General features: G+C 37.5%; 3 protein-coding genes across 4 annotated transcripts; all 3 read right to left on the reverse strand.

The window, feature by feature from the left end:
* Positions 1–7,337: 7,337 nt before the first annotated feature.
* Positions 7,338–13,074, reverse strand: LOC146708186 (uncharacterized). The gene is made up of 5 exons (XM_085460933.1): positions 12,940–13,074; positions 8,887–9,186; positions 8,644–8,685; positions 8,376–8,483; positions 7,338–8,162 (listed from the first exon to the last, which is right to left on the reverse strand). Exons 1-5 carry the CDS (start codon positions 12,977–12,979, stop codon positions 7,861–7,863), a joined length of 792 nt encoding a protein of 263 aa, XP_085317059.1. The 5' UTR covers positions 12,980–13,074; the 3' UTR covers positions 7,338–7,860.
* Positions 13,075–13,248: 174 nt separating this feature from the next.
* On the reverse strand, positions 13,249–17,811 carry LOC146708187 (uncharacterized). The gene is made up of 4 exons (XM_085460934.1): positions 17,654–17,811; positions 17,235–17,558; positions 15,541–15,686; positions 13,249–13,962 (listed from the first exon to the last, which is right to left on the reverse strand). Exons 1-4 carry the CDS (start codon positions 17,718–17,720, stop codon positions 13,627–13,629), a joined length of 873 nt encoding a protein of 290 aa, XP_085317060.1. The 5' UTR covers positions 17,721–17,811; the 3' UTR covers positions 13,249–13,626.
* Positions 17,812–18,176: 365 nt separating this feature from the next.
* Positions 18,177–26,266, reverse strand: LOC146708188 (uncharacterized). 2 transcript variants are annotated; one of them, XM_085459961.1, is made up of 7 exons: positions 25,899–26,266; positions 25,468–25,797; positions 24,633–24,743; positions 24,492–24,530; positions 24,265–24,413; positions 19,330–19,576; positions 18,177–19,238 (listed from the first exon to the last, which is right to left on the reverse strand). In XM_085459961.1, the coding sequence occupies exons 1-7, from the start codon at positions 25,930–25,932 to the stop codon at positions 19,186–19,188; spliced, it is 963 nt and encodes a 320-aa protein (XP_085316087.1). In that variant the 5' UTR covers positions 25,933–26,266; the 3' UTR covers positions 18,177–19,185. The 2 variants fall into 2 exon arrangements, with proteins under 2 accessions (XP_085316087.1, XP_085316086.1); XM_085459960.1 differs by having other exon boundaries at positions 18,177–19,576.
* Between the last annotated feature and the right edge of the window lie 281 nt (positions 26,267–26,547).

Raw genomic sequence — 26,547 nt, forward strand, 5'->3', positions numbered from 1 at the left:
TGCAAAAAGGTATAAACAACAATGCATACAATTTATTGCCCTCTGGAGTCATGTATAGACTAGAGCAGGAGTCCCCAACTCCAGTCCCCGAGAGCTACTGTCGTGCAGCTTTTAGATGCATTCTTGTTCCAACACACCGGATTCAAATGGATAGCTTGTTACCACGCCTTTGCCAAACTTGATGGCATGCTGAAGAGGTAATTCAACCATTTGATTCAGTTGTGTTGGTAGAGGGATGCATTTAAAAGCTGCAGGAGAGTAGCTCTCGAGAACTGGAGTTGGAAACACCTGGACAAGAGGATCTGTCTCTGTGTCATACCTATGACATCTGGTGCAAGTGTTGCAAAACTGGGACTGGAGGATGCAGAAGTGGAGGGTGCAAGATTGAGTGCTGGATTGGAGGTTTTCACCCTGGAGTTTCAGTGTGTGGAACTGGATTATGTGGAACTGGAGTGTGTGGAACTGGAGTGTGTGGAACTGGAGTGTGTGGAACTGGATTGTGTGGAACTGGAGTGTGCGGAACTGGAGTGTGTAGTACCAGACCTGAGACATTGGCTGCATGACCTGGGACGTTGTGTGGAATGAATTAGTCACAAAAGTAATGACTGAGATTGCTGCCTACAAAAAAATACAGTTTTTTTTAAATGCAAGAAACTTAGTTCATTCTATCCTTCAGAGATTGTAAAAGTAAGTATTAGCAGAAAAAAATATTTCCATATAAGATCACAGTAGGAATGGCACAAAGGAAGCTGTGAACAACAAAATATTGCCGTAAAATGTCATTCACTGTCATATCAGACAGTGATACTACTGTTCATGACTGCTGATGGAAGTAGGATGATTCTGAAATGTACAAGATTCTGAAATGTTTGCTGAGATTCAACTCAAGTCAAAGTTTATTTATATAGCACATCCATGGACCAAAGTGCTGTACAAGTTAACAAAATATCAACTACATAGAAAAGGCCACTAAATCAACAATATATATATAAACTAAAAATAAAAAAAATCCAGTCAAATGTTTCAAAAGTGATCAGAAACTGTTTATAGTGCAAATAGAGTCTTCAAAGACCAAGTTAGTCAACTGATCTCAAATAATGCAGCTTGCTCTCTGGAAGAACATGCAGCAACTGAATGTAGCTGCAGTAAAGGCCTAGCAGGGCATATCAAGGAAGGAAACATTTAGCATTTGGTGACGTAAATATCTTTAAGGTGAAAGTCTGTACCTCAGTTGTTTGATTTAAAATCTACAGTGGTGGTGGTGTATAGAGTTGAAATTACAATAGTTGTACAATAGAAGTGAAGAGCAGAGGTCTTCAGCAAGGAAATAAATAGAAATACGTGACTTTTGATGATATCCCCATTGTTTTGAGTCAGAATCCTTTTATACATTAAATTTAAGCTAATGTTGAATTAAAAACTTCTCCGCAATCAGTCAGACCTGTATTTTATTTTGATCTAGTTATATTCTCACCGCCACACTTTCCATATTGCTACACAAATGAGACAGTGTCGTGCCTTTCTTTCTAATATAAATGGCAGTATTTGCATGATGTTACAGAAAGTGGATTTGGATCTGGATGTAGATGGAGCTTTACACAAAAAGTGAGAGAAACAGAGGGAGAATGGAACAAGACAAAATGCTTTATACAACACAGAATCATGTCTACAGTGTATTTCTCATCTTTGCAACGAACTATTTATTAATTTATTAATTATTTTATTAATACATAATTCCATTCACCCAGCATGCAATTATGAAGCTGTAGCCTGAAACCCGTATGAAAAACTATGCATATCTGTCGTGCAGTTGCAAAAAAATAATTTGCATAAAGGTAATGCATTTGCATTCACACAGCCACAAACACACAGAGACCAAGTATGCATAAATAGAAACAATACTGAAGAAGGAATTTTGTTTTTGTTATTTTTGTCCCTGCACTGCAAAATCTCCAGTGTTAAATTGACACTAGAAAGTGTCTACATGTGTCCACTCCTTTGAGTGTTAAATTAACACTTTTGACAGTGTTATATTTCTACCAGTAACCTAGTCAGTGTTAAAGATTAACAATGGCCCTTTCTCACTGTCCCTCTTCCCCTCTGTTTTTCTTTTCCTTCAGCTTTCTTTCTCCCTTTCCTATCCCCTAGTCATGTCTGCCCCGTCTGTAACAACTGAAAATAAAATAAAATAAATAATAACAACAAAGGTCGATCAAATGGACCAATACGGCAAGGCCGTGATGATCCACTTGGTAAAGTAAATCCATTGGGTATTCTGACGGCTAAAGGACCAAACGGGACAGGCAAAAAAAAAAAAATAAAAAAAATGAAGAGGATCTGCAAGGAGGAATGGCAGAGGATCCCCAAATCCAGGTGTGAAAAACTTGTTGCATCTTTCCCAAAAAGACTGGCTTGACCTAATATAGACTTGGCTGTATTTGATGAAAAGGGTGCTTCTACTAAATACAGAGCAAAGGGTCTGAATACTTAGGACCATGTGATATTTCAGTTTTCGTTTTTTTTTTAAACTGCAAAAATGTCAAGAATTCTGTGTTTTCCTGCCAATATGGGGTGCTGTGTGTACATTAATAAGGATAAAATGAACTTAAATAATTTTAGCAAATGGCTGCAATATAACAAAGAGTGAAAACTTAAAAAGGGTCTGAATACTTTCTGTACCCACTGTATCTAGATGCATTATTCTGTGGACTAGATGGCCCAATAATGATTGTACACAGTGACATGCCACTGATGTTAGCACACACACTACCATAGAAAAGAAAGCAAAATATGTCCAAAGGAGGGTGTTGTGGAAAAGAAATGCATAAACAGAAGAAGAAGAGTAAAAAATTAAATTAATCATTACATGTGGCTTTCTGATAAAGAAAAAAAAACTTGTCTCAATATTTCAGACTAAGTCAAATATTATTTTTTCCAATAGAGCTTTTGGAAACTAAACTTTTGATTGATGCCACATCAGATGACACTATTGCTATTATGCTTTTAAAAATCAGAATATGAGATTTAACCTCTTTTGTTATTGAAACAATAGAATACTTTATGAATGATATGACCAGTGAATTAAAGACATAACCAAGTTTTTCTGGTATAAACGTGCTTTTAATTTTACATTAAACAGTAGAGTCTATCACTAAAATATATGACCAAATTATTTTATTAATAGAACTATATATAACATTTCTTCATCTTTTGTAGGTGCATAGGCAGAGTTTATACATAGAAAACATTCTTCACAGAGTGACTATATTATTAGTGTTGCCCCTTTGTGACGTCTGAATAGAGAGTTGGTTCTGCTGCTGGAGGACTGGTGGCTTCCTGCTCTTTTTCAGTGAATCAATTTTTATTACTGTCAGGAAGTGTGTTCCCGTTTTTCTGAAACTTGGCAGATTCATAGTGGACCAGGTCTGCAAGAGGACTGACAGTAGCATAAACAGATGGCAGTGAGGTCTTTTGCTGTTACTGTTCCTTTATCTCATCATAACGATGATCTGTTATACTTTCCTGTTAAGAAAAAGGAGACCAGGATGATAGGATGATGATGCAACTGAACACACACATGCATTCACACATACCTCTTTGTTAGCTTGTATCCTCTCCTTTGATGATTTCTCAACAACGACATGCTGAGATGGAGTAGGAGGATTTGAATAAATACAAACGAAAAAATATAAACCATAAATTGTGTGTCTGTTTATCCTGAGCGAGTAAATGTTCTCTTTTCAACTGTTAAATCACACACTCTGTTTCAAAAGTTGAGCTGAATGTTTGTTCAGAGAGGCCACAAATTGAAACTCCAATGTAAATCAAGATGATCTGGCTGATTTGATGGCTCAGCTAAACACCTTTCTATGCAACCAATGAACATCTGCAAGCTGCTTTTCAGTATAGCTTCACCCTAGATCCTCCATTCATGCTATATCAGATTTAATGAGTGTGATATTTATAATCCCCGATGCCCTCTCTGTTCTACAATGCTGCACTCTCTTTTAGCTTTTCATATATGGACATTGAGGGAGGGACAGGTCTCCAAAATGGACTAGTGATCTTCCATTGACAATGGTTGAAATATTTAGGCGTAACTCACATTTAAGAAAGTCTCTGATCTGACAGCTGATACTGTTAAATATAGATGAAACAGAATGTGTATGTATATTTCATGATATTTCCAGCCCTCACTTGGAATGAGTGGATGTGGATGAGTCACTGTCACTGGAGAGAGGGGTGCCGACAAAGCCATCGCCAGAGGCAGCACTGCCACTGGTGCTGGCGTCAGAGAAAGTGCCACCACCAGGTCTACCAACTGAGTCTCAGTGAGTGTAAAAATCAAAGCACAAATTATTTTTTTTTTCAGGATAAATGTAAAGACTTGAGGATCTTTATTTCTGTGTTTCTTAGTGAGACATACCTGTGAAATGTGGTCTAGTGCTGGAGGCAGAGCCGGCACCAGAGGCAGAGCCAGAGCCGCTGCTGGAGACAGCACCAGGACCACCAACTGCTTCACTGTGGCTACAGTAAAGGCCTTGTATGTCAAAGAAAGAAAACTTAGCATTTGGTGATGTTCATAGGCTCAAGACTTCAGGGAGTCACTGACCTAAACAAATTTTCATCTAAGTGTTAAAATCATTCCTTGAATGTGTAATTATTTTAGTTTGTCCAACAGCTTTAGGCCCGTTAAAAATTGGGGCCTGTGGACAAAAGTGGTTGTAATTCCTAAATGTTAATACAAGACATTTTTTTAAATAACTTGAATTAAAGGCCTTTGCACCAAGCATGTTGTGACAAAACCATAAAAAATTCAGAATCTTTTGGAAGAAAAACTTATTGTGTAACAGTGAAAGCATCTTTTGCAAAAATATGTCCTCAAAAAATGCATTACAGAAAAGTGGAGTAAATGCTAAGCAATGATGGGCTGTTTGTGACGTTTCTAAACAAGAAAAGATAGAAATATCTAGATCATTGCACATTCAGTGCATTTTGAGACACAGGGGCACTTGTTAACAAATGCAGTGGGCCGATTGGTCAGGTGTATTTAGTCACATGCACAAAGTTGGACAAATTGGGCTTGAGCTGCAAATCTGTCATGTGCAATTAAGCATTTGGTGTGAACGGCTGCATTAAGAATAGGTGAGTCCAAAAACATATTTTTAAGCCAAATATTTCTATGTGTCCAGTATGTGAAGTCCTTTAAGGTGTAAGTCTGTTCTTCAATCTCATCTATTTTTTTTATAAATGTATAGTGGTGGTGTACAGCGGAGAAATTCCAAAATGTTCCACTTTCCAAAATCTGTTTGACCACTTTATTTTATTTTACTGTGCACATGTGATAAGTTTTATTGAGTAAAAAGCACAGCTACAAAATCAGCAAGAAAATTAATACAAGTACCCAAGTAAGTAGAACTACCTGAGAAATTTATTTGTGTTCAAGGATTGTATTTAATTAGTTAACTTACTTATATATCATGCAAAGGCATTTTTTTTATTGTGCTTTCCATTGTTACTGTGCTTACAGTTTATGTTGAAAAGAATGATAATATTAAAAATGATAATGATATTACCAGTCAATATGCAGAGAGTGAATTTTAATAATATCCTCATTTTTTCAGTCAGGATCCTTTTATATATTTAGCTAAATTTTCCCAAGATCAGTCACAAAAAGGAATTATGTAAAAATCTACTGCAGCTACTACTGCTGTAGCTTGAAACCTGTGTGAAACTGTGCATATCTGCAATGCAGTTAGAGCAAATAAAATTCAATTTACTCTCTTAAAAAAAACAAAAGGGTTCCATGATGCAAGATCATCCTGCCAAACAAGAAACATGAGAGACACAGAAGAATGTTGAGCGCATTTTCTTGAAGGAATTTGAGTTAAATTGTGTCATATTAATATAGATTGGTAACATTAATTGATGTAGATAATAGTGATGGTAAATTTGATTCTTTTTACTGAATCGAGTTTTAATGAGTCACTCACCAAAGTGAATCGGATTTTTTGAGTCATTTGTTTCACTGAGTCAGTTGACCAGAGAGTGAAAAAAATTTACATTTTCACTCAAACTTAATTTGTTTCTCTTTTCATGTATATCCTACTGCTAAGATGAATGATTCTAAAAGAAAACAACTATTTTATAGAGCAAAAAAGAGCAAAACATTTCTAAAAGTAAGCAATTCCCTATCAAAATTGCTTAATAAACATTTATTTTGTTTATTTTATTTTATTAGTATTTTCCTTAAATGTGTTAAATATAAAGAAGAAGCTGTGAGCCGGGAGGGAGGGGGTGAGTGAGTGATTCGTTCGCTCTATGATTCAGCACAGGAAGGGAGGGGGTCAGTAGCAATTTCCTAATGTTTTAAACCTGCTCAACATTTGGCAATAAAACCCTTTCTGATTCTGATTCTGAGTAGGTCAAATGTGCTGCTAGCATGTCGCTTAGGCTTACGATTCAGCACAGGAGGTAGGGGGTTAGTGAGTCCTGAGTGATTCGCTTAGGCTTACGATTCAGCACAGGAAGGAGGGGGTTAGTGAGTGAGTGATTCGTTCGCTCTATGATTCAGCACAGGAGGGAGGGGGTGAGCGAGTCCTGAGTGATTCGCTTACGATTCAGCACAGGAAGTGAGGGGGTGAGTAGCTCAAATGTGCTGTTATCATGTTAGCAGAGCGATGCTACTGTGAACCGAGGAGCTATTTTCTTGATGTGAGCTTCTACTCAGGGTTTTTTCTTCCAGTTCAGAGCAGAAATTTTTTTGTTACGATACTGGATGTTGTGTTTTTCTCCACAATTTTAATTATAAGCTAGATAAATTGCTGCTAACAGCAACAGGGATGAGTCAGTGAGTCAGTTGGGCTTGTGAATCATGATTCATGAGTCAGTAAAGTGATCCTCGAGTATTGAACAATTCGTTCATGATTCACACATCACTAGTAGAGAACAAGCTTAAATGTTCTAAAATGGTTTGCAGCCTGGAGCCCCTTCCAGCTCTCACAGGGCAAGAGGCAAACTGACAAGGTTCTCAGCAAACTGCAGTCCATTTGTATTTACATACAGAACAACACTAAACACTAAAGAAACAATTGACAAGTAGGTTCTGGGGGCACACATATCATCTGTGTGTTTTGTATTCAGACTCAAAGTATAACTCTGCTTTCCTTCAAACAGTTTCTTACTTACAAAAGACCTTCTGGTGACTGATGGGTCTAGTTGTCTTACCCAATCACAGCTCTGTCAAAAAGGCTTGCAAAATTGTTGCTACTGCTCAGTCATCTTCAAAGAGGAAACAAATGTGCAGAATTTGAGTTGTTTATGAAATACTTGAACTGTTTATTTTCAGAGATTTTATTTAAACAAGATTTTAGACACAATAAACCTGTTTTAAATCATTGGAAAAAGAGATGTGTTGTGCTCAGTGCTCAACACTCACTGCACAGTCAAATGGTAAATGGTCTGAGTCTGAATGGTCTTTTTTTAAACTTTGGTTTCAATCCATCAGGTTTCAGGTCACCAAGTCAAAATTCAAATTAGGGCTTTGATCCTATTCTAGGGACCTTAATCAAAACAAAGCTACGTTAGACACATGCGAATGAACCCACAACCTCTTTCTTTGCTCATATCACTTTCTCAGTTTCAGTCTCATATAAATAAGCATGTATACAATAGAAAAACAGAGTCTGAAAAAATCTATGTATTGTTTGCTATGTATATAATTTTCACATTACACATTATGCCTGATATGAAGTTAAATAACAACTTGGAGCTGGATTTTTAAAATATTTAAATCACAAGAAGAAAATACATGTTATAATCAAGAAGTGAAATGTTCCAGTAGAAATACTTTGTCTAACATCAGCATTGAGTTGAGATGTTGCTATAGATTGTAGATTCTTCTGATGATTTTGGCTTAGAGGATGATTTTATAGACGCTACACAGTCGGGTGCAGCCATGCTGGACTCTGTTTGATTTGTGAAGGTAACAGTCGTGTAGATGAGATTGCCTGAGTCCTTCTGAGGCTCTGATGTATCTTGATGCTGATTGGCGCTCTTAGTTCCACCATCTGTTTCTTGATCCTCCTTGGATGGAGAGGCATTCTTGTCATTGCAGGCATCTTGTTTTTGACAGGACCTGAACACCAGGTCATAGTACTGTCCTGTAAAGAGGTAAAGACGAACCAGCAATCAGTCATTCCTCTGATATCAAAACTACCCTCATCCTTACTCGACTTTGACTTCCTGAGAATAGTTAGTTATGTAGTTCCACATTATTGAATTAATCAGCCAGTGACAACAACTGTGGTGTTTGAAACGGCTGTTAAATTAGTATTTTGAAGCTACGCAAATAAAAGTTTGTTAATTTTTTATACCAGATGATGCATTGATGTTGCTGTTTCGATGTCTGAAGAAAATCAGAAGTCCCACGCCCAGCACTAGCACCACCACACCGAGAGTTACTCCAGTATACACCACCGTCTCTGAAAACGTTATAGGTCTTATAAATCAGCAACAATATATCACACTGGACTTTATCAGATATATGTACACACACACACACACACACACACACACACACACACACACACACACACACACACACACACACACACACACACACACACACAGCCATTTCCTTACCAGAAAGAGAAGCATGTGTATCGGCTGCCTTATCTTGGTTAGCTGTGCACAAATAACAGGAAGTGAAGTAAGTTAATTTTGCCTCAGCTCTGCTGAGCTAGTGTTTCAGTTTTTTTTCACTGTCTGGTGCAGAAAACACAATCTGAGACCCTGTTGTGAAATACTATTGTCAATGACAAGAAATTTGAAAGTCAGAACAGATAACATAATGAAAGCTTTACGTACAGAATATAATCAACTCACCTAAAACTGTAAGGATTACTTGATTATATGTGTCCAAACCAACTCGTTCAATTCCACACCAGTAAGTTCCAGAGTCATCTTCTTTCAGGTCAGAGATAGTGACACTGAATGTATTTCCTTTATCTTCAATTTTGTATTTTTTATTTGAAATGGTAGTGCTGCTTATGAGGATGTCTTGATATGTGCATTGTCCTTTGCAGAAATATTTGACGGTGGAGTAGGCGTTGGAGTGAGAGCAGGTTACTGTGATAGAGCTGCCCTTGTTTCCTGTTACTGAAATAGCTTTAGTCTCCCATAATCCTAGAAAAAACACACGCGCACACACACAGAGCACCAACAGTCAGATCATGTTGTGGTTTATAATCAGAAGTATATATTTGAACTATACTCTGTATTATCTGTAGTTCATCCACTATCTGAAGCCATTTTTGCTGTCTTCTCTTTAGGACTACCGCCTTTCAGCCAGCATACGTTGAATTGGCTGTTGCAGAAAAACAAAATAAGAATAGTTGGTAGGCAGCTCTTCTTAGCTAAAAGACAGAGCTTTCTGTTTCTGAGATAACCATATTATGAATATGCCCTCTCTTACGCATCATACAGAACCAAGTGTGGAAAAAAATGATTCATTACATTTGATATAATATATAATCCTTTTTACTTCCCAGCAGCACAGAGTCCATGTCTATAATACCAAATACAGTTAAAAGAAAACTTTCATATTTCATTGCATTAATCATTAGCCTTTTTTAGTATTATGTGCAAATATAGTTTAATATTCAGTATTTTGCTTACGTACAAAAATAAGCAAGGAGCTTATTTTTGGTTTTGGGGTTTGTTTGTTTTTTCAAACATCAACATAGTTTTATTCTAGATGCTATGCTTACATTTTTTTGGTCTTTGCACTCATTAAACAACTTATTTAATCAAACCAAAAACTAACAGTTTTTAATCAAAACTATTAGCCACTATGATGTGAATAGTTGGTGAGAGGATACTCCGGCTTCCTCCCACCGTCCAAAGACATGCAGTTTGTGGGGATAGGTTAATTGGATAATCCAAATTGCCACTAGGTGTGAATGTGCGAGTGAATGTGAGTATGAATGGTTGTCTGTCTTTGTGTGTTAGCCCTGCGACAGACTGGCAACCTGTCCAGGGTGTACCCCGCCTCTCGCCCTATGACAGCTGGGATTGGCTCCAGCACCCCCCGCGACCCTGAAAAGGAGAAGCGGTAGCGAATTGATGGATGGATGGATGTGAATAGTCAGTTGTTTATTTGCTGGATAAAGGCCTGCAGTCTTTTTTTTGTAGTTTTCAATAAGTCTTATGTTGAGCAATTCCAGCTATTTTTCTTTGGGAAATCTCTCAAATTCCTCCAGATTTAACCTCCAGATTTAATATTTCTTATGGACGTTGGTCACCCCCCAGCCTTTCAATGTGATTCAAATCAGGGCTTTGTGCAGGCTAGTCAACAACCTTCAATTTAATCTTCTGGAGGAAGTTCTTCAGCAGAAGTGACATATGATTATTTTTGGTTGTTGATGTGTTTGAACACAAATCAACAGCCAATACCCAGTTTTAATGCTGACTGCTTGAGGTTTTATTTAACAATCTTCAAATCTTCCTTCTTTCCTCATGATTTATTCCACCTTGATGAAATTCCCAATTTAAGAGACACTGAAGCATCCCCACAGCATAATACTCACTGTGAGGATGGCTTTGGATTGTATGCCTCTCCCATTTTCTGCCAAACATAAGCAGCGCGTCTGTGGCCAAAGAACTCCAGTTTTGTCTCATCTGACCAAAGGACACACTTACAGTATGCATAATGGTTTTCCAGGTTATCCGTGGCATACTCCAGTCTTGAAGATGTGTCTTTTGCAGAATTTTAGTATTTCTTTTTCTCCCAAAAAGTTGATTCATCTGGATGTAACATTTTCAGTGGGCGAAAAGTTTCATCACTAAAAAAAGTAACTTCTTCAGTCTGACTGCAGGTTTCCCCAATCTTTTAAACAGTACATTTGCATAATGACTGAAACTAGTCCACTGAATGAACAAAGGGCTGGGAGGTCAGTTCCTTGATCATTAATATGCAAATTCTCATGACCATTGATCAAAGCCCACTGATCAAAGGCCATGAGGACCATTCACAGAGAGTTGGGGAATGGCTGCAATCACAGCATTGTAAGATGGTGAAAGATGCACCCTTAGGCCACCTCCTCGATTCAGAGATGGTCTTTCCCTTTTCACGTAAATGGCCTCCTTGACTCTTCACTCAAACCAGCGTTCCTCCCTGTCCAGGATGTGTACATCCTCATCCTTGAAAGAGTGTCCACTGGCCTGTAGGTGTAAATAGACTGCAGAGTCCTGGCCTGACAAGGTAGCTATTCTGTGTTGTGCCATCCGCTTCACCAGAGGTTGTTTGGTTTCCCCAATGTATAAATCCTGGGAATACTCCTGGCACTTGACAGCGTACACTATTTTACTCTGTTTCTCCAATTTTTGGTGAAGCGTGTTTTGGGTTTAAAAGGTTTAAAAGCCACAGAGACACGGTGTTTAGAAAAAATGCATCTCAGCTGTTGTCCTTCTCTCTTGGATCGACTTTCTTTAGGTGCCTTCTCAGCTTTTACAAATGTCCAGCTGGGATAACCACATTTACTCAGGGCCTTCTTGATGTGATTCTGCTTCCCTGGCCGCTGTGGTATTCGCTCTATGTTGTAGCGTCCTGATGACACCCAGTTTATGCTCCAGTGGATGATGAGAGTCAAATCTTAAATACTAATCCTTGTGCGTAGGTTTACGGTACACATCAGCTTTTAGATATCCCCCGTTAGTGATGGAAATCTCACAGTCTAAGAAGGCTAACCTGCTACTTTTCATGTCCTCCCTGGTCAATTTGATGTGTTGGTCCACCAAGTTAATGTGATCCGTGAATTGTGGAACATCCTGAGATTTGATTTTCACCCAGGTGTCATCCACATACGTGAACCAATGACTTCATGGTATTCCAGGGTAGGATAGCAAAGGGTACATCTTTCGCCATCTTACAATGCTGTGATTGTAGCCATTCCCCAACTCTCTCTGAATGGTACTCATTCAGAGAGAGGGTCTTTGATTAGTGGCCTTTGACCAATGTGCTTTGATCAGTCATCTTTGATCAATGGTCATGAGAATTTCCATATTAAATGGTAAAATGATAAATGGTCTGTATTTGTATAGCACTTTACTTAATCCCTAAGGGCCACAAAGCACTTTACACTACATTCAGTCATTCACACTGGTGATGGCAAGCTACATTGTAGCCACAGCTGCCCTGGGGCGCACTGACAGAGGCGAGGCTGCCGGACACTGGCGCCACCGGGCCCTCTGACCACCACCAGTAGGCAACGGGTGAAGTGTCTTGCCCAAGGACACAACAACTGAGACTGTTGGAGCCAGGGCTCGAACCGGCGACCTTCCGATTAGAAGACAAACTGCCAACTCTAGAGCCAGATCATCCCGAGATCATCAAGGAACTGACCTCCCAGCCCATTGTTCCTTCAGTGGTGTTAGTTTCAGTCATAATGCAAATGTACTGTTTATAAGATTGGGGAAACCTGCAGTCAACTGAGACTGAAGAAGTCAAATGTTTCTCCCATTGAAAACACTACGTCCAGAGGAACAGAATCAACTCTTGGGGATTTACTTACCTGGATGATTGAGCATGCATCAAGATATTTCTTGTTCTGCAACCTTGCAGTGATTGTCTTCTTTGAAACTACAGTTCCCAACTTAGTTATTCACTAATTTCTTGGCAGTTGTTTTCAGGTCTTTAGCCACATCTCTTTTCGTTTTGAAGTCTTTGAAAGATTTCTTTTCTTGTGTCTGCCAGGATTATTCTGTACTGCTTGACTCTCTTTGAATTTCTTGATGATGTTTCTCACTATCGCTCAATCCTACTTTGATAATTATTTTTGTTACGCAAAATTTGTGTTTAAATACGCAAATGAGGCATTTCCCATGAAATGTGCAAAGGTTTTTGTAAAAGGATCAGTTAAAAGAGGACAGTAAACTTACCTTCCAAAAGAAATATCACAAAGATCACAGTCATCTCCATGCTTCACGTAAGGTTTCTTTTTGTTACCGTCCTTGGGCTTTACTTTAATCACCCTGATTCTTTGCCCTTGCGAGTCTTTCTAAATGAATACCAAGTCTGCTTTTCTTCACGGGTTCCTCTTTTTCCTTTCACTTCCTGTCTTTCATCAGTTTCCTCTGTCTGATTCTCTCCCCAAAAACCATGACCATCAGCATGTCCCTCCCATGCGCTTTTCTCACAATGAGTAATCAAGAGGTAACAGGTCAGTAAATAATAACTACAAGAAAAACTTCAGATATAAACCTGTTTGTTTATTTTGGTAAATATTATAAAAATTGTAGAGCACAGTGACACTGCTTAAACCATCCACTCAGATTTTTTTGTTTTTCTTTTTTCTTTTTGCCATTTAAACAAAACAAAAATATACACTTAAAGAAATTGCATAAAGATCCAAAAGTTTTGAGTTACTCAGCTCTTTCTGTCATTCAAACACTGTAAAAGGATAAAACTAATATATTAAATCAGGATCTGGATCAGGATTGGTCATTTGATTTCATTAGTTGAATTATTAATTACAGATTTACCAAGCTACTCTATATCACTAGTACTTTTTGTGAGAGGCTGATTGAAACCACACTACTAAGACTTAAGGTATGATTAGCCCAGAATTATCTTTTGACATTTAAACAGTTCATCTCCTCTTTAATAGGTTCATGTTTAGGACAACTATGTACATGAAGACTGTGATAGACATGCTCTTCTAACTGGCTGAGATCCAGATGTTGGTACTGGCAGATATTTCCTAGTACATCCACATCAACATATTCACCAACGCCGAATGAGAGAGCAGACTCCCGATGCTTTGGTAGGAAGCTGGAGCAGAGGTCAGGTGGTGGTGGTAATGGTAAAGATGAAGGATCACTGCAGTTTGGGGCTGAACAGCTGCAGCAACATTGAGGCTCAGCTTTTAGACCTGGCATCATAGTCTCATAGTCAGACGTTATCTGCAAGATACCAGAAGAACACTTAGAGTGAGATCATGTTTTCTTTGTGCTGAGTAAACAATGTGGCATTTTCTGCAGTCAAATTACACATTACAACACTATTGTGTATCTATAGGCATACATGGAGTATATAGATTTTGATTCATCACCTGTAACTATTTATGATTGTATTTTTGTTAGCTTAGAATGAGCCTTTTCTACAGAGCCTTCTTTAAAAAAAGATTCAGTAGGCCAGAGCAGACAAACCACACATTACATTCAAGTGACAGCTGCCAAAGATTCTCCCACATGTTTTGTAAGGGAAAAGTGAGGACGATAGTCAGTTTGTTGGTCATCAACCTCATCCTCAACTCTGGTCCTTTTCAATTAATTAATTTATTTTAAATACATTATTGAAAAATAAAATAGATAAGTGGTAAAAAAAGGTTTTTAATGAACAAGCATCAAAATGGTTTTATACTCTATGGAAAGTCACCACTTCTGTTTATGCCCCAGTGGGGGCACAGCCCACAGTTTGAGAACCTCTGCCTTAGAGGAAGGGTTCATTGGAAATAAATACATCTTCAAAAACTACCAGTTTTTAATCAAAGCAGAGACTTGGAAAATTAAAGAAGTCATCACACGAGTAATTACACACAGATTTCAACTACACTACAGGGCTAACAAGCATATCATTCTCCAGTGTATTTTGTGAACATACCTCCATGTCAATTCCTTCGGCTACCACTAATCTGAAAACATGTCCAAAGAAGTAGTGGAGATGGTGGGACATATTGTAACAAAAAACGAAACTTTTAAAGCTTCCAAACTAAAAATCCAGACCTTTTATCAGGCCAGAGAAGTGGGCATGAGCATTAAGACACAATGCATGTGTGATCGTGACACTCACTCACACTGTTTGTGGGAATCATTTTGCTACTCATAAGATAAACATGATAAGACTTTAAAGCCTGAACCATGAAATAATTCAATCCAATGTAAAACAAATGCATATATGAGTTTTAATTTGTCTTATATTGCAGTTTATTGCTAAAATGTATTTATTCATCTTCAAATCAGACTGATGCTGTATAAGTCTCAACTGTATGTATCAAACTAGATGTTAAGGGGATAAGTGAACTTTAGATTACTGTATACTTTTTGCTATGTTGGTCAAAGTGTTTTTATTTGTGTTATTACAGCAGAGAACTTGTCAGCAATGTTATTGTTTTTGTAGGTATCTCTGCTAACACACAGCTTACATTAGCTTTAGGAAAATAGTTATCAGAAAACATTTGCCAGGTAAAGGTATTTTGTGAGCCTGTCAACTCCATGCAGTGATTTTACTATTATTTCCTTTCTGAAGGTGTGTTTTTCCAGAGTAAGCTTATGACATGTTATGTTCTACCTTTATGACTCATCACTGACATCCTCTTCACATTTTGACCTGTTATTGCGATATAACCTTAGGTTTCATGAATGTTTCACATTTCATAAATGTTACTGACTAATAATGAGAAACTTCAAATGTACAGTGTTGAACCACTTTGCTGTTGCTTATACTGCTAGCATATCTAAAAGTGTCTGTGGTGGACAAACCTCTTTATTCTGCGGTGGGATTGATCTTCTGTGTTTCAGAACCAGTAGAAGACATAATGTGAACAGACACACAAACATGAGTGCTGCCACGCACATAACAGCAGTCAGGACCAGCGGCAGGTGGAACAACAGCTGAGGTTCATATGCTGGAACATTTACACAAATACAAATCTCAGTGCTAATAAAACAGATGAAAATACACGCGCACACAAACACATCAAACACATCACTTACTCTCTATTGTGTCTTCACTATTGGCTGGTATTACTTTTACAGGAAAATGAAAATACAAAAAGAGGAATTTATAAATGAGCAAATAAAACGAAAGTATGCACAGAGGTACCCCGACTTCCTCCCACAGTCCAAAGACATGCAACTAATGAGGTTTGGTTAATTTGTGATTTTAAATTGCCCCATAGTGTGAGTGGTTGTCTCTCTCTATGTGTTAGCCCTGCATACGATTGGCAGCCTGTTCAGGGTGTGCTTAAGGCCACCCTATAGTGGCTGGGATTTAGTCTCTGGCCCTCCAACCCTTGGAAAATGCATTGAAAATTCTAATTGAATTCTTATTCAATTTTTAAAAATGCTTTTCTTTTTCAAATTGCTAAATATGTTACTGCAGCGTGACTTTTTCTTTGCAAGCATGTAAACTACTGGGTGGAAAAGTTTTCATGAGACTGAAGTACCACTTCTCCTTGCTAAGAGTGAAATTGATTCTGTGCACGTGTTCAAGCCCAAAATAGCCTCTAACCACCCTGTTTCGCTGTTGGTCTGATATGCTGCTGCATCGCTCTTTTCCTTTTTTATCTTCATAAACGCTTCCATTTATTTTGGCTGTTCAGGCCAGAAGTCTCAAACTTTCAGCAGCAGACATGGCTTCCTTTCCGATCATGTCTGTGAAATACTGGTATGTTACCCAAATGATTTAGTCTTGTTTACTTCCTCAGAAGAAACCTCCAGTCAATTGACGAGAAAGTCCCTTATGTTCTGAGTTTCACTTATGAAACTATGAACGTTAAACTACACTAATGCTTAAACGGGGGAAAAAATGTCCTTAAATACACTTGAATATTGCTTGAATGTTGTTTACATGAAAAGGAGATAACTGAATCTGACCTTTTGTAACAAAGCAATAACACAATCAATAACACAAATTTGCTTTTGGTCAGTTAATTATACAAAATTAATTTATAAGTGTGTACTTTAAAGCTTTTCAAGATATTTTCACATTTACATAGAAATATTTTAAAAGATAAAGTTAAAATAAAAAGTAAGTCCAACTTTTCGACTCCACTGTACATCTTTACAGAAACAGAAACCTCATGAAAGCAGAACATGGAATTAGTACGACTGATTTCTCATGAATGTCATTTATGGCCTATTATTTTTGGGGTCACAAACAGAATTCATAAGAGCTATAATATTTTATTCCTGTGAATTCATCACCTTGCTGAACAGCACATATACCTTCTATTTTTTAGCCTTAGTTAACTTATCTAACTTACTTATATCATCTCAGTTGATGTGATGTGACAATAAAAGTGATTTGATTTGATTTGATCAGTTGTGGTTGTCCTATGGGACAATTCCCACTAACCAGAAACCAGTCTGCTCTGAGTAGTTGAAATATGCATAACTGGAGACCATATTTAGCCAGCCAACTGAGAACTGTGGTGTAAATATTTATACTATACCTTGGGAAACATTCAGTTTTATGGCGCTGTGATAATCAGGTTGGAGGCTGATATCCACTCCACACTGATACGTCCCACTGTCATTTAACCTCAGTTTATCCACCTTGACAATGAAGAAGCTTCCAGTGGTGTTGTCGTACATGGAGAAGCGTCCTTTGGTCTCCCACCGGTTATGTTTGTCTGTCATTATCAAGTAACTGGAGCATTCATCAATACGGCACAGGTACTTCAAATTCTCCGTCAGGCCATTTGGATATTCACATCTGAAGACAAAACTCTCACCTTCCACACCAGAAAAAACTGTGGTTTTGGTGCTGATTACTGCTGTCATAAAACATTGGTGTTAGTTGCACATTTTAATTATTTTTGTAATAAGCAGTCTAGTACTAGGTTTTAAATCTAAATACTATAAAACTCACCTTGGATGTGTAGTATAGTAATAATGACAGCTGTAGTTATTCTCCATGAGTCTAAGATGGTTCCCATTACTTCTAATTTACCTTCAGGCCAGAGTCAGGTTCTCCCCTCAGCCACTGAAGAAGGTAACAACCTGGACTAATGATTGTCTCCCTGTGTTCAGTCAGGTGCTTTCATGGTTATGGCTTTGAAACTCTTCCTCTTTCATGTAAAAAACTGTACACCCATAACATTCAACCACTGCAGGAAGCGGTTTCATTTTTTATAATAAACCAACTGTGCACCAGTTATTCAGCACGTTTAGTGACTGTCGAACTTTCTTCAGCATTAAGCAGGTAGAGAGATTTTATATTTTTCATAGAGATGGTAAAAGAAACTAATGTTGGACTAAAATTTGGTAGGTTCTTGGAAAAATTTTCCATATAGCCTGTTACTCCCAAGTCAACCCCCCCCCCCCCCCAAAAACAAACAAACAAACAAAACAAAACAAACAAACAAACAAACAAACAACAAACACTCTTGAGGTCTAATATAGCATTTATTAAGTATTCGTATTAATTAGGGGTATTTGCATGTTAACAGGCATGATTAACAAGACTTGGTTGGCCAACTAGGTTTGCCAAGCAGACATTTAAGTAGAAGATTTAGTTTTTTAATATTAGACAAAATACATGAAACTATTATTTATAGAAAGCATTAAACAAAAAGCTTAGAGGGTTCAACATTTTTGTTTGTTTCTCTCTGCTGCATCTTTTTGAAACTGCTTCATGGCTTATTTCCAGTTGGAAATTATTAATTTTGTCTTTGTTTTTATGTGAGATGTACTGTCAACAAGTCACTGTCTTTTTGACAAATAAATTACGCCATCTTGAAAGAGCTTTTTTTTTTTGCTGCATTGAAAGCTAGGCATCAGTGTGACATTATATTACAAAAATATGATTTTTTTGTAGTAAGGTACAGGAAGTTCATATTTGGTTATTTATATCAGCCCTCACTGCCAATGTGTCTTTATTCACATGACCACTAGGAGTCATCGGAATACATGCGTTTCCTGTGGTGACCTCTATTTTTTTTTTTTTTTTTAAAGGGAGCTACTGAAACTACCCTCCCACAAAATACTTCCAGATAAGCATCAACCTCAAAATACACTACATGTATCACAAATGCAGAACTACATCATTACTACAACTAACTAAGTGAAAAAGTGCAAATCACTTTTACTACAAACTCACACCAAAGGCAAATACGCAGTCTAGCTGCTAAATGTATTCATTCACTAGGGATGTAGTCCAGCACTTCCCCTGAACTTACCTAGAAATATTAACAGTGTCAAAGGGTAGTTCACACACATTTTTTTCTCCAGTGTAAGGTAAATTTGATTAAGACACATATTAAACCACATGTGTAATCAAAACACTTAACAGCACCATTTAGTGTAAAAGCTTATAATGATGGAAATAGGTTTTGCTTATAACTGTCAGAAAAATATATACATTCTATCTTTGAGATCAACTCTGATTTACTCCTGATAAATCTAAACCAAACCAAAGTGTTCTGGGCTTCTCTTCGGTGGATTCACAGGGAGCTCTGGAGACACAAGGAGATGCACTATTAGTACCGCTCGTTGTATTTTTGGATGTCAAAGGTTTATCTCTGTGTTTCCTACACTTGCTAACACCTGTTCTTTCAGATATTACATCTGGCAAAGGATTTATGTAGATCCCAGAGTTATTATCGTGGTCATTTTGATGCTCTGCGGGTGGATGTTCTGAAGCTGCAGCAAGTTTGGACACGGATATGTTCTCATAGATATGAAGGTGTAGGCTAGATGTCGTTTCTGTTGGTTCAGTTGCTGGTGGATCCAGTCTTTGATGGTGTGTATGAATAGAGGAACGCCCAGGTAACTTCTGAAGATGCTCTGCTCCCTTGAAAACAGACAAAAATAAAAAAACAAACATAAATAAATAAATCAGAATTTTCTTATATGTTCAAAATATTTATTTTATTTTATTTTACTCACATTGCATTGAATAGCATTACTTATTAGCTGAGTAATTACTATGTGAATTAGACAAAAATGTATAAATCTAAATCTTTCTACAGTAAGGATAGAGGCATGCACGGTGCCATCAAAATGTATTTCCCCTATTCCTGATTTCTCAGTTTTTTGCATATTTCTTACACTTAAATGTTTCAGAGCATCAAATACATTTTTGTTTATTATTTAAAGAGAACTGGAGTAAATACAAAATGCATTAAAAATGTTTATTAAGGAAAAATAAGTAATCCAAATCTTTCTGGCCCTTTGTGAAAAAGTAAATGCATCCTCTTGTTAAATCATCAAGTAATTAATTAACCTGTTTTTGAAAAGCTGAGTTCAATTTCACTACACACCTAGAATTGCTAACGTCCAGACCTGTTTGATAAAGAAAACACTTAAATAGAGCCTGTCTGCCAAGGAAAAGTAGGCTAATGGGAAATTCACAGAGAAACTCGTGGATTCTTCAACTGACCGCTGCGGCACACCTGCACCAGGGCAAACCTCCGCCTACCCCACTCCTGCTTTACAGGTGAAAATAGAACAACAGGACCGCTAGTCTTTGATTTTATTTATTTTCTGCTGTGTTTCACTTGCATCTATTTGAAAGAGTGAGTGTAAACACACAATAAAATATTTTATGTGCTGGAATGTGCAGAAAATAGGTTTAAATGTTAAACAAATTTCTTCCAGTCAGAGAATGTTGTATATAATTAAATTTTTGCTTGATGCATAAAGTTAAAAGATTAAAACTAATAAAACAAGTTTTAAAAAGAGACTTTTCCATTTGATTACATTTTGTATGATGGATTATGCAGAAAAATGGCAATATTGTTCTGTTTGTCCTGATTCTCCCTAGTTGGTGTCTGACCTTTTTTCCTGTGCATCTTTGCTGATTTGATGAAAGCCCAGTCTGGTTAACCACATGTTTTGAGAGTTTGTGTTCCAGAGGGTGTTGGGAGTCAAAGACTAGGTCCAATCAAAGACCAGACTTAAAGATGCTTTTGTATGACCTTAAATAGGCGATCAGGCTTAAAAATAGGGCTGAACGATTATGGAAAATAATCTAATTGTGATTTTTTTTCCCCAATATTGCGATTGCGATGCGATATGCGATTATTTTTTAAGGTCTTTGTCTTCTGTATTATTAAACAAAGACAAGCAATACATCATATAGTATGGCCAATACTATATTACATTAATTTTAAACTGTTCTTTCCTGGAAGACAGACCTCTGTTATGATGACATGAGGTGATGCATGAATTGATGACTGACATTTTTATTTAACTTCTTCAATCACAACAGTATATTTGAACATACACAATAGTTTATTTTTAGCTTACAAACATCTGAGCATAAAGTGCTGACAAGGAACCCTGGTGTAAACATTAAAATGAAAGTCAGTACAATGTGCAGATTGCAGAAATATACATAAACAAAATCAGTGGCTTTACCACACTCAGTTTTTCGACATCTGTGAACTACTAGACAGTCATTCAATTAAAAAATAATATTAAATAAATAAAACTAATAAATAAAAAATACACACATCTTACTGATCTCTGCAGTCAGTAACATTACACATAAAGTGCAAACATAATAGCAATTGTATAAACACACACACAAACACGCCTTTAAAGTTTAAAGGCGTGAAATTGGACGGTCTAGTTCTGATTAGCGTCACCGCTGTCTCGGTGGAGTTTAATAAACTCGGCCGTCTGCTTCTTGCTATCTAAAATATAACCAGACACTGGTGTAAATTCTCGACTGTCTCATACTTCTGTTTAATAAGTTTTCTGTTTGACGTTTAGTCAGCTGTGTGAAAACCAAGGAGGAACCCACCCGGGGGATTAATAAAGTTTTATTTTATCTAATCTAATAACTTTAATCTCAGCCAAACCGATTTACTCACGAACAAACAAAACACTGAAAAAAGCCCAACAATAACATTTTTAGGTGTTCTAAGTGACTTATATATTACGTTTAACCCGAGCAGCGAAACTCCGCGGTGATCTGAAAATGATGTGCCGGGAGTTGTGCCGTTCTCGGCCGCATCAGTAACCCTCGAGCTCCCGGCTAGCTGTCGAGCTGGTGGGTAGCAGACGCCTCTGAAAACATCGAAGCACTTTTGCAAATATGGGATATCTTGATAAACCGAGCAGATATTTGATGTTTACACAACTACTTTCTCGCCTGAAAATATTTTAAAAGTTTATTTTGTGACCCTGAAAGATTAGTATGAGTAATTTTAAAACTTAGTAGCGGCCGCCATTGTTGGAAACTGGAGTTTGGCTGGGCCGCGCTATGAATTCTGGGATATGGTAGTAATTTGGACAGCCTTCGGCGCGTCGCTGTGACGTAATCAGTCTACAAATGCGGCCTCAGGAGGATGCAGCCCATGAATTTGGACATGTCCAGAGTATAATCGCAGCCTTTGCGGTTAGAAAATTGCACTTGATCATGTCGCGATATTATCGCAAATGCGATATATCGTTCAGCCCTACTTAAAAAGCTTTCCTAAAGTGACTGAATTTCCTCCACAGTGATGTGAAAGACTCGTTGTTAGTTGTCACAATACTTCTTGGTCAAATAGCCCTTCACAGCCTGGAGGCGTGTTTGGCGTCATTGTCCTGTTGAATTACACATGACAGTCCAACTAAACGCAAACCAGATGGGATAGCATGTTGCTGCACGATGTTGTGGTACTCATATTGGTTCAGTGTGTCTTCAATTTTGAATAAATCCCCAACAGTGTCACCAGCAAAGCACCAGCACACCATCATGCCACCTCCTCTGTGCTTCACGGTGGGAACCATGCATGTAGAGACCATCAGTTCACCTTTTCTGCATGGTGGGTGGAAGCAAAGATCTCACATTTGGACTCATAAGACCAAAATACAGATTTCAACTGGTCCAATTCCTTGTGTTTCTTGGCCCAAGCAAGTCTCTTCTGCTTGTTGCTTTTCCTTAGTAGTGGTTTCTTAGAAGCTATTTGACCATAAAGGTCGGATTCGCACAGTCTCCTCTGAACAGTTGATGTAGAGCAGGGGTGCCCAATCCCGGTCCTCGAGAGCTACCGTCCTACAGCTTTTAGATGCATCCCTACTCCAACACAGCTGAATCAAATGGTTTGATTACCTCTTCAGCATGCCATCGTGTTTGGCAAAGGCCTGATAACAAGCCATTCATTTGATTCAGCTGTGTTGGAGTAGGGATGCATCTAAAAGCTGCAGGATAGTAGCTCTCGAGGACTGGGATTGGGCAGCCCTGATGTAGAGGAATATCTGCTACTGGAACATTGATCTGGGCTCCAATCTGAGGTGTGGTTAAATTGCAATTTTTGAGGCTGGTGACTCAGATCAATTTATCCTAAGCAGCAGATGTGATTCTTTGTCTTTCTTTCCTGGGGCAGTCCTCATTTGAGCCAGTTAGCCCTTTTTTTTTTTTTTTGCAATTTTCTGGACTGACTGACCTTCAGTTCTTAAAATAATGATGGGTTAGGGACTGTCATTTCTCTTTACTTAGCTGATTGATTCTTGCCATAATATGAATTCTAACAGTTTTTAAATAGGGCTGTCAGCTGTGCACCAACCTGACTTCTGCACAACACAATGGTCCCAATGCCATTAAGAAGGAAAAGGTGACTACATCATGAAGCTCACTGAGAGAAAGGTGTGCAGAGCTGTTACAAAGCAAAGGCTGGCTACTTTCAGGAATCTAAAATATAAGACATTTTTTGAGTTATTTATATTTTTTCTTTGCTGCAAATATCCATAAATTCATACATTTGATGTCTTCAGTATGTATCTACAATGTAGAAAGTAGTAAAAATACAGAAAAATCATTAAATGAGAAGGTGTGTCCAAACTTTTGACTGGTAGTGTATGAGTTTTCTACTCAAAAAGGCCTCTGTGTTCTTCTTTAAATGTAATTCACTACAAATTAAACAGAAATGTAAAATGTTAGTCAGTGTACTTCTGAGACACTTGAATGCAGAATTCAGTTTCTCTGTGTACCAGATCACCAGACATAGCCAGACTATCTCTCCCCCTTCTCACTTTCTTAATTGTGCTTAGTTAACCATCATGTTGCTTGAAGGTTAGTATTTTTATCTTGCTACTTTTAACAGGAAGACAGTAGAACTTATCTTTGCATCTAATGGTGTCAGTGAGTGTGTGCTTCTGAAACAGGAGTGACTTCCAGTGCCAGTATCTGTTACTTTGCAAGAATACCTTTTTAGTTGACCCAGATTTATCACCAGAGCTATACACAATATGACTTTTGACTTTTCAATTGTAAGGGGAAGAAGCATTTTAGTTAAAATGTCAAACCATTCCTTTAGCACAACACTAATGTAACACTGTGGTTTTAACACATCCCCATTGAAAAATTCCACAATATAAAAAAATGAGAAATGACTTTTGGAAAACCCCTCGTCACATACTTACATTTGATGTATAAAAAAAAACCCCAATCATATTCTACTTTATATAATTTGCTGTCTAAGGCAATCACTGATCTCTAGGAGGGAATGAACCTCCTGATAGTGTGATCTCCAATTTTCCATCTCATACCTCTTGTTGATGCGCACTGCTGACATCTGTGTTGTTGAAGCAAACTTGTAGTTGAGGTTTTGAGGTTTTTCTGTACTTCCTGAAGCATACTGTCAGCATCAGGAGACATGCCATAGCAATGCCCCCGACTGCAGCATACACAATGGTGCCTGATGAAAACAAGATTATAGAATCATCTTATTCATCAGTAACTTATACACCAATCACATCCTCAAGTGGAAACTCACCTGTGCTGATTTTAGGTTGTTCTTTAGTGGAGAATGATTCTGCAAAACAGGACTCAATATTACTTCTTTATGTAAAATGTATCCAGAATTTATATTTGTAAGGACTGTAAATCAATAATTTGTAATACATTGTTTTTATACCCATTGAAGGTTTTGTAGGCTTAATGGTGTCTGTTCCAGTTGTTAACTGTGTTGTGTTGGTATTCTGATATGTCCATGTGGTAGGAACATCAGGTGTCTCAGTTTCAACAGCTGTATAAGAGAAAGGGGCAAATTATGGTACTATTATTAACTAATCAATATACAATATATATATTCTAAAAGTAAAAGTTTTTCATTCAAAATTTAATTCCGCAATAAGATTACTGTTTTTAGATACCTTTATTTTTTATATATATCTAGGGATGTTTTCTGCAAAATAAGTTTTATGTCATGGATATATAAGTGGAATTTTTAATATACTGATGCAAAAAGGAATTGATGCATTTTACAGATGTATTCACTTCAGGTGTCCAGAAGCTAGTTTTAACAACTTTGTATTAATATAGCTTATCGAGAGATGACTTAGAACAAGAAAAACAAAAAGTTAAAATAAACCTATTTGATTGTTTTAATGCTCTGATGTTTCTAATATGTTATGAACTGGATGTTTTTCTTCACTGAGCCTCCAAAAATACAATAAAACCACGTGAGAAGAAAAAAAGGGGAAATAAATCTTTTGAATCTTTTAACAAGAAGATCCAGTCAAGCCACGAGGGGAAATTACTTGGAACCACCAGATTATAAACCGGATTATAAAATGCATTTTAATTCACAAGCTATGCTTTTATATGCAGTAATTTTTTTCTGAAATAAAGAACTATAAGAAACGTGGAGTATTTTTTTTTCCTTATCTTTTGAAGTAAGAATGCAGATGCATAATTCAAATTAAGCGTACTGATAAAATAAACTCAGAAGAAATAAAATGATGACATACCTTTCTTTACTGTGAGCTGTATCTGAGTGTATGTGTCCAAACCAGGCCTGTCCACTCCACACCAATATTTCTGATGTGAGTCTGACAGCTGGAGATCACTGAAGGTCACAGTGAAGGATCCATCTCCAGAATCCACCAGAGTTATCCTCCCGGACTCTGCTCTTCCACCAGATTTTACAGTAGCCAGCCTGTCTTTCTCGCTCCCACATGGATCTTTGCAAAAGTATTTATTATACGTCCATGCAAGTCTGTGTGAGCACTGGAAGGAGACATTTCTGCCCTGAAATCCTTCTATCTTCATCAACTTGTTTCCATCTGCCAACGTAGCTGCTAAAATTGGCAAGATATAGTGCATCCCGGAGTTAAACAAATGTTAGAAAACATTAATACGTTAATTAATTACATTAATATAATTTTTCTAAGCCACTTACTGCAAAAAAGACAGATGATATAGATGGTCTTCATTTTGGCTGATAAACTGCCAGCTCAGTGGTTCTTATCTTGGTGGTCCTTTCAGGTATTTACGACTGGTCAAACTCTTTCAGTTTGCTCCACCACTGTACGAGGTTGTGCACATGAATTGAATTATATTGTAAGTCACGATCGCGATAAAACTGTAAACTAGTCGAAAATATTTACCAAGTAAATGAAATCACTGTCACATACAAATGACTGCGAAAGAATACAAGGTGCGAGCTTACTATAAGCGCACAGAGCAGTCACGGTGTGCAGAGAAGCGTTTGTTTGTGACGAGTGGGGGGCAAACACGCCTCCGCAGATGTGTCACAGCTGCACTCCTCTCGCGTGAATTGACCTGACTTGTGAAAGCAAAGAAAGGAAGGAACTGCTTCAAAGAACTGACACCTACACAAACTTGATGACGGCCTCAGTTAACTGACAGTTACTCGTTGACAGCAGCACAGTTTTATGCCATAGTTGTCTATATTTTTTTCTTTTAGCACGTAGCGTTAGATTTGTGATCAAGTCATCTACATCTGTAGATGAGTTTGATAGTGAATACATTTTAAAGTTCTGAAACCTCCCTGTTTAAAAGCTTAGCTACAGTGTTTTCCTTCTCCT

The sequence above is a fragment of the Copadichromis virginalis genome, linkage group LG6, assembly GCF_057382275.1.
Source record: "Copadichromis virginalis isolate Kocher_CV1m ecotype Utaka linkage group LG6, C_Virginalis_male_GT1.1, whole genome shotgun sequence".
In the NCBI taxonomy this organism is placed as follows: Eukaryota; Metazoa; Chordata; class Actinopteri; order Cichliformes; family Cichlidae; genus Copadichromis; species Copadichromis virginalis.

Bases quoted from the DNA above. Each gene is read 5' to 3' on its own strand.
- LOC146708187 (XM_085460934.1), bottom strand. From the start codon at position 17,720: ATGGGAACCATCTTAGACTCATGGAGAATAACTACAGCTGTCATTATT. The intron at 17,559-17,653 runs GTGAGTTTTATA...GTTTTATGACAG, and splicing joins TACTATACTACACATCCAAG to CAGTAATCAGCACCAAAACC. The intron at 13,963-15,540 runs GTTTGTCCACCA...GGTATCTTGCAG, and splicing joins TCCCACCGCAGAATAAAGAG to ATAACGTCTGACTATGAGAC.
- LOC146708186 (XM_085460933.1), bottom strand. From the start codon at position 12,979: ATGGAGATGACTGTGATCTTTGTGATATTTCTTTTGGAAG. The intron at 9,187-12,939 runs GTAAGTTTACTG...TGTTTTTTCTAG, and splicing joins TGTGATATTTCTTTTGGAAG to GATTATGGGAGACTAAAGCT. The intron at 8,163-8,375 runs GTATAAAAAATT...ACCTCTTTACAG, and splicing joins CAACATCAATGCATCATCTG to GACAGTACTATGACCTGGTG.
- LOC146708188 (XM_085459960.1), bottom strand. From the start codon at position 25,932: ATGAAGACCATCTATATCATCTGTCTTTTTTGCA. The intron at 24,414-24,491 runs GTGAGTTTCCAC...TGTTTTCATCAG, and splicing joins ACAACCTAAAATCAGCACAG to GCACCATTGTGTATGCTGCA. The intron at 19,577-24,264 runs GTATGAGATGGA...TCTGTTTTCAAG, and splicing joins GCAGTGCGCATCAACAAGAG to GGAGCAGAGCATCTTCAGAA.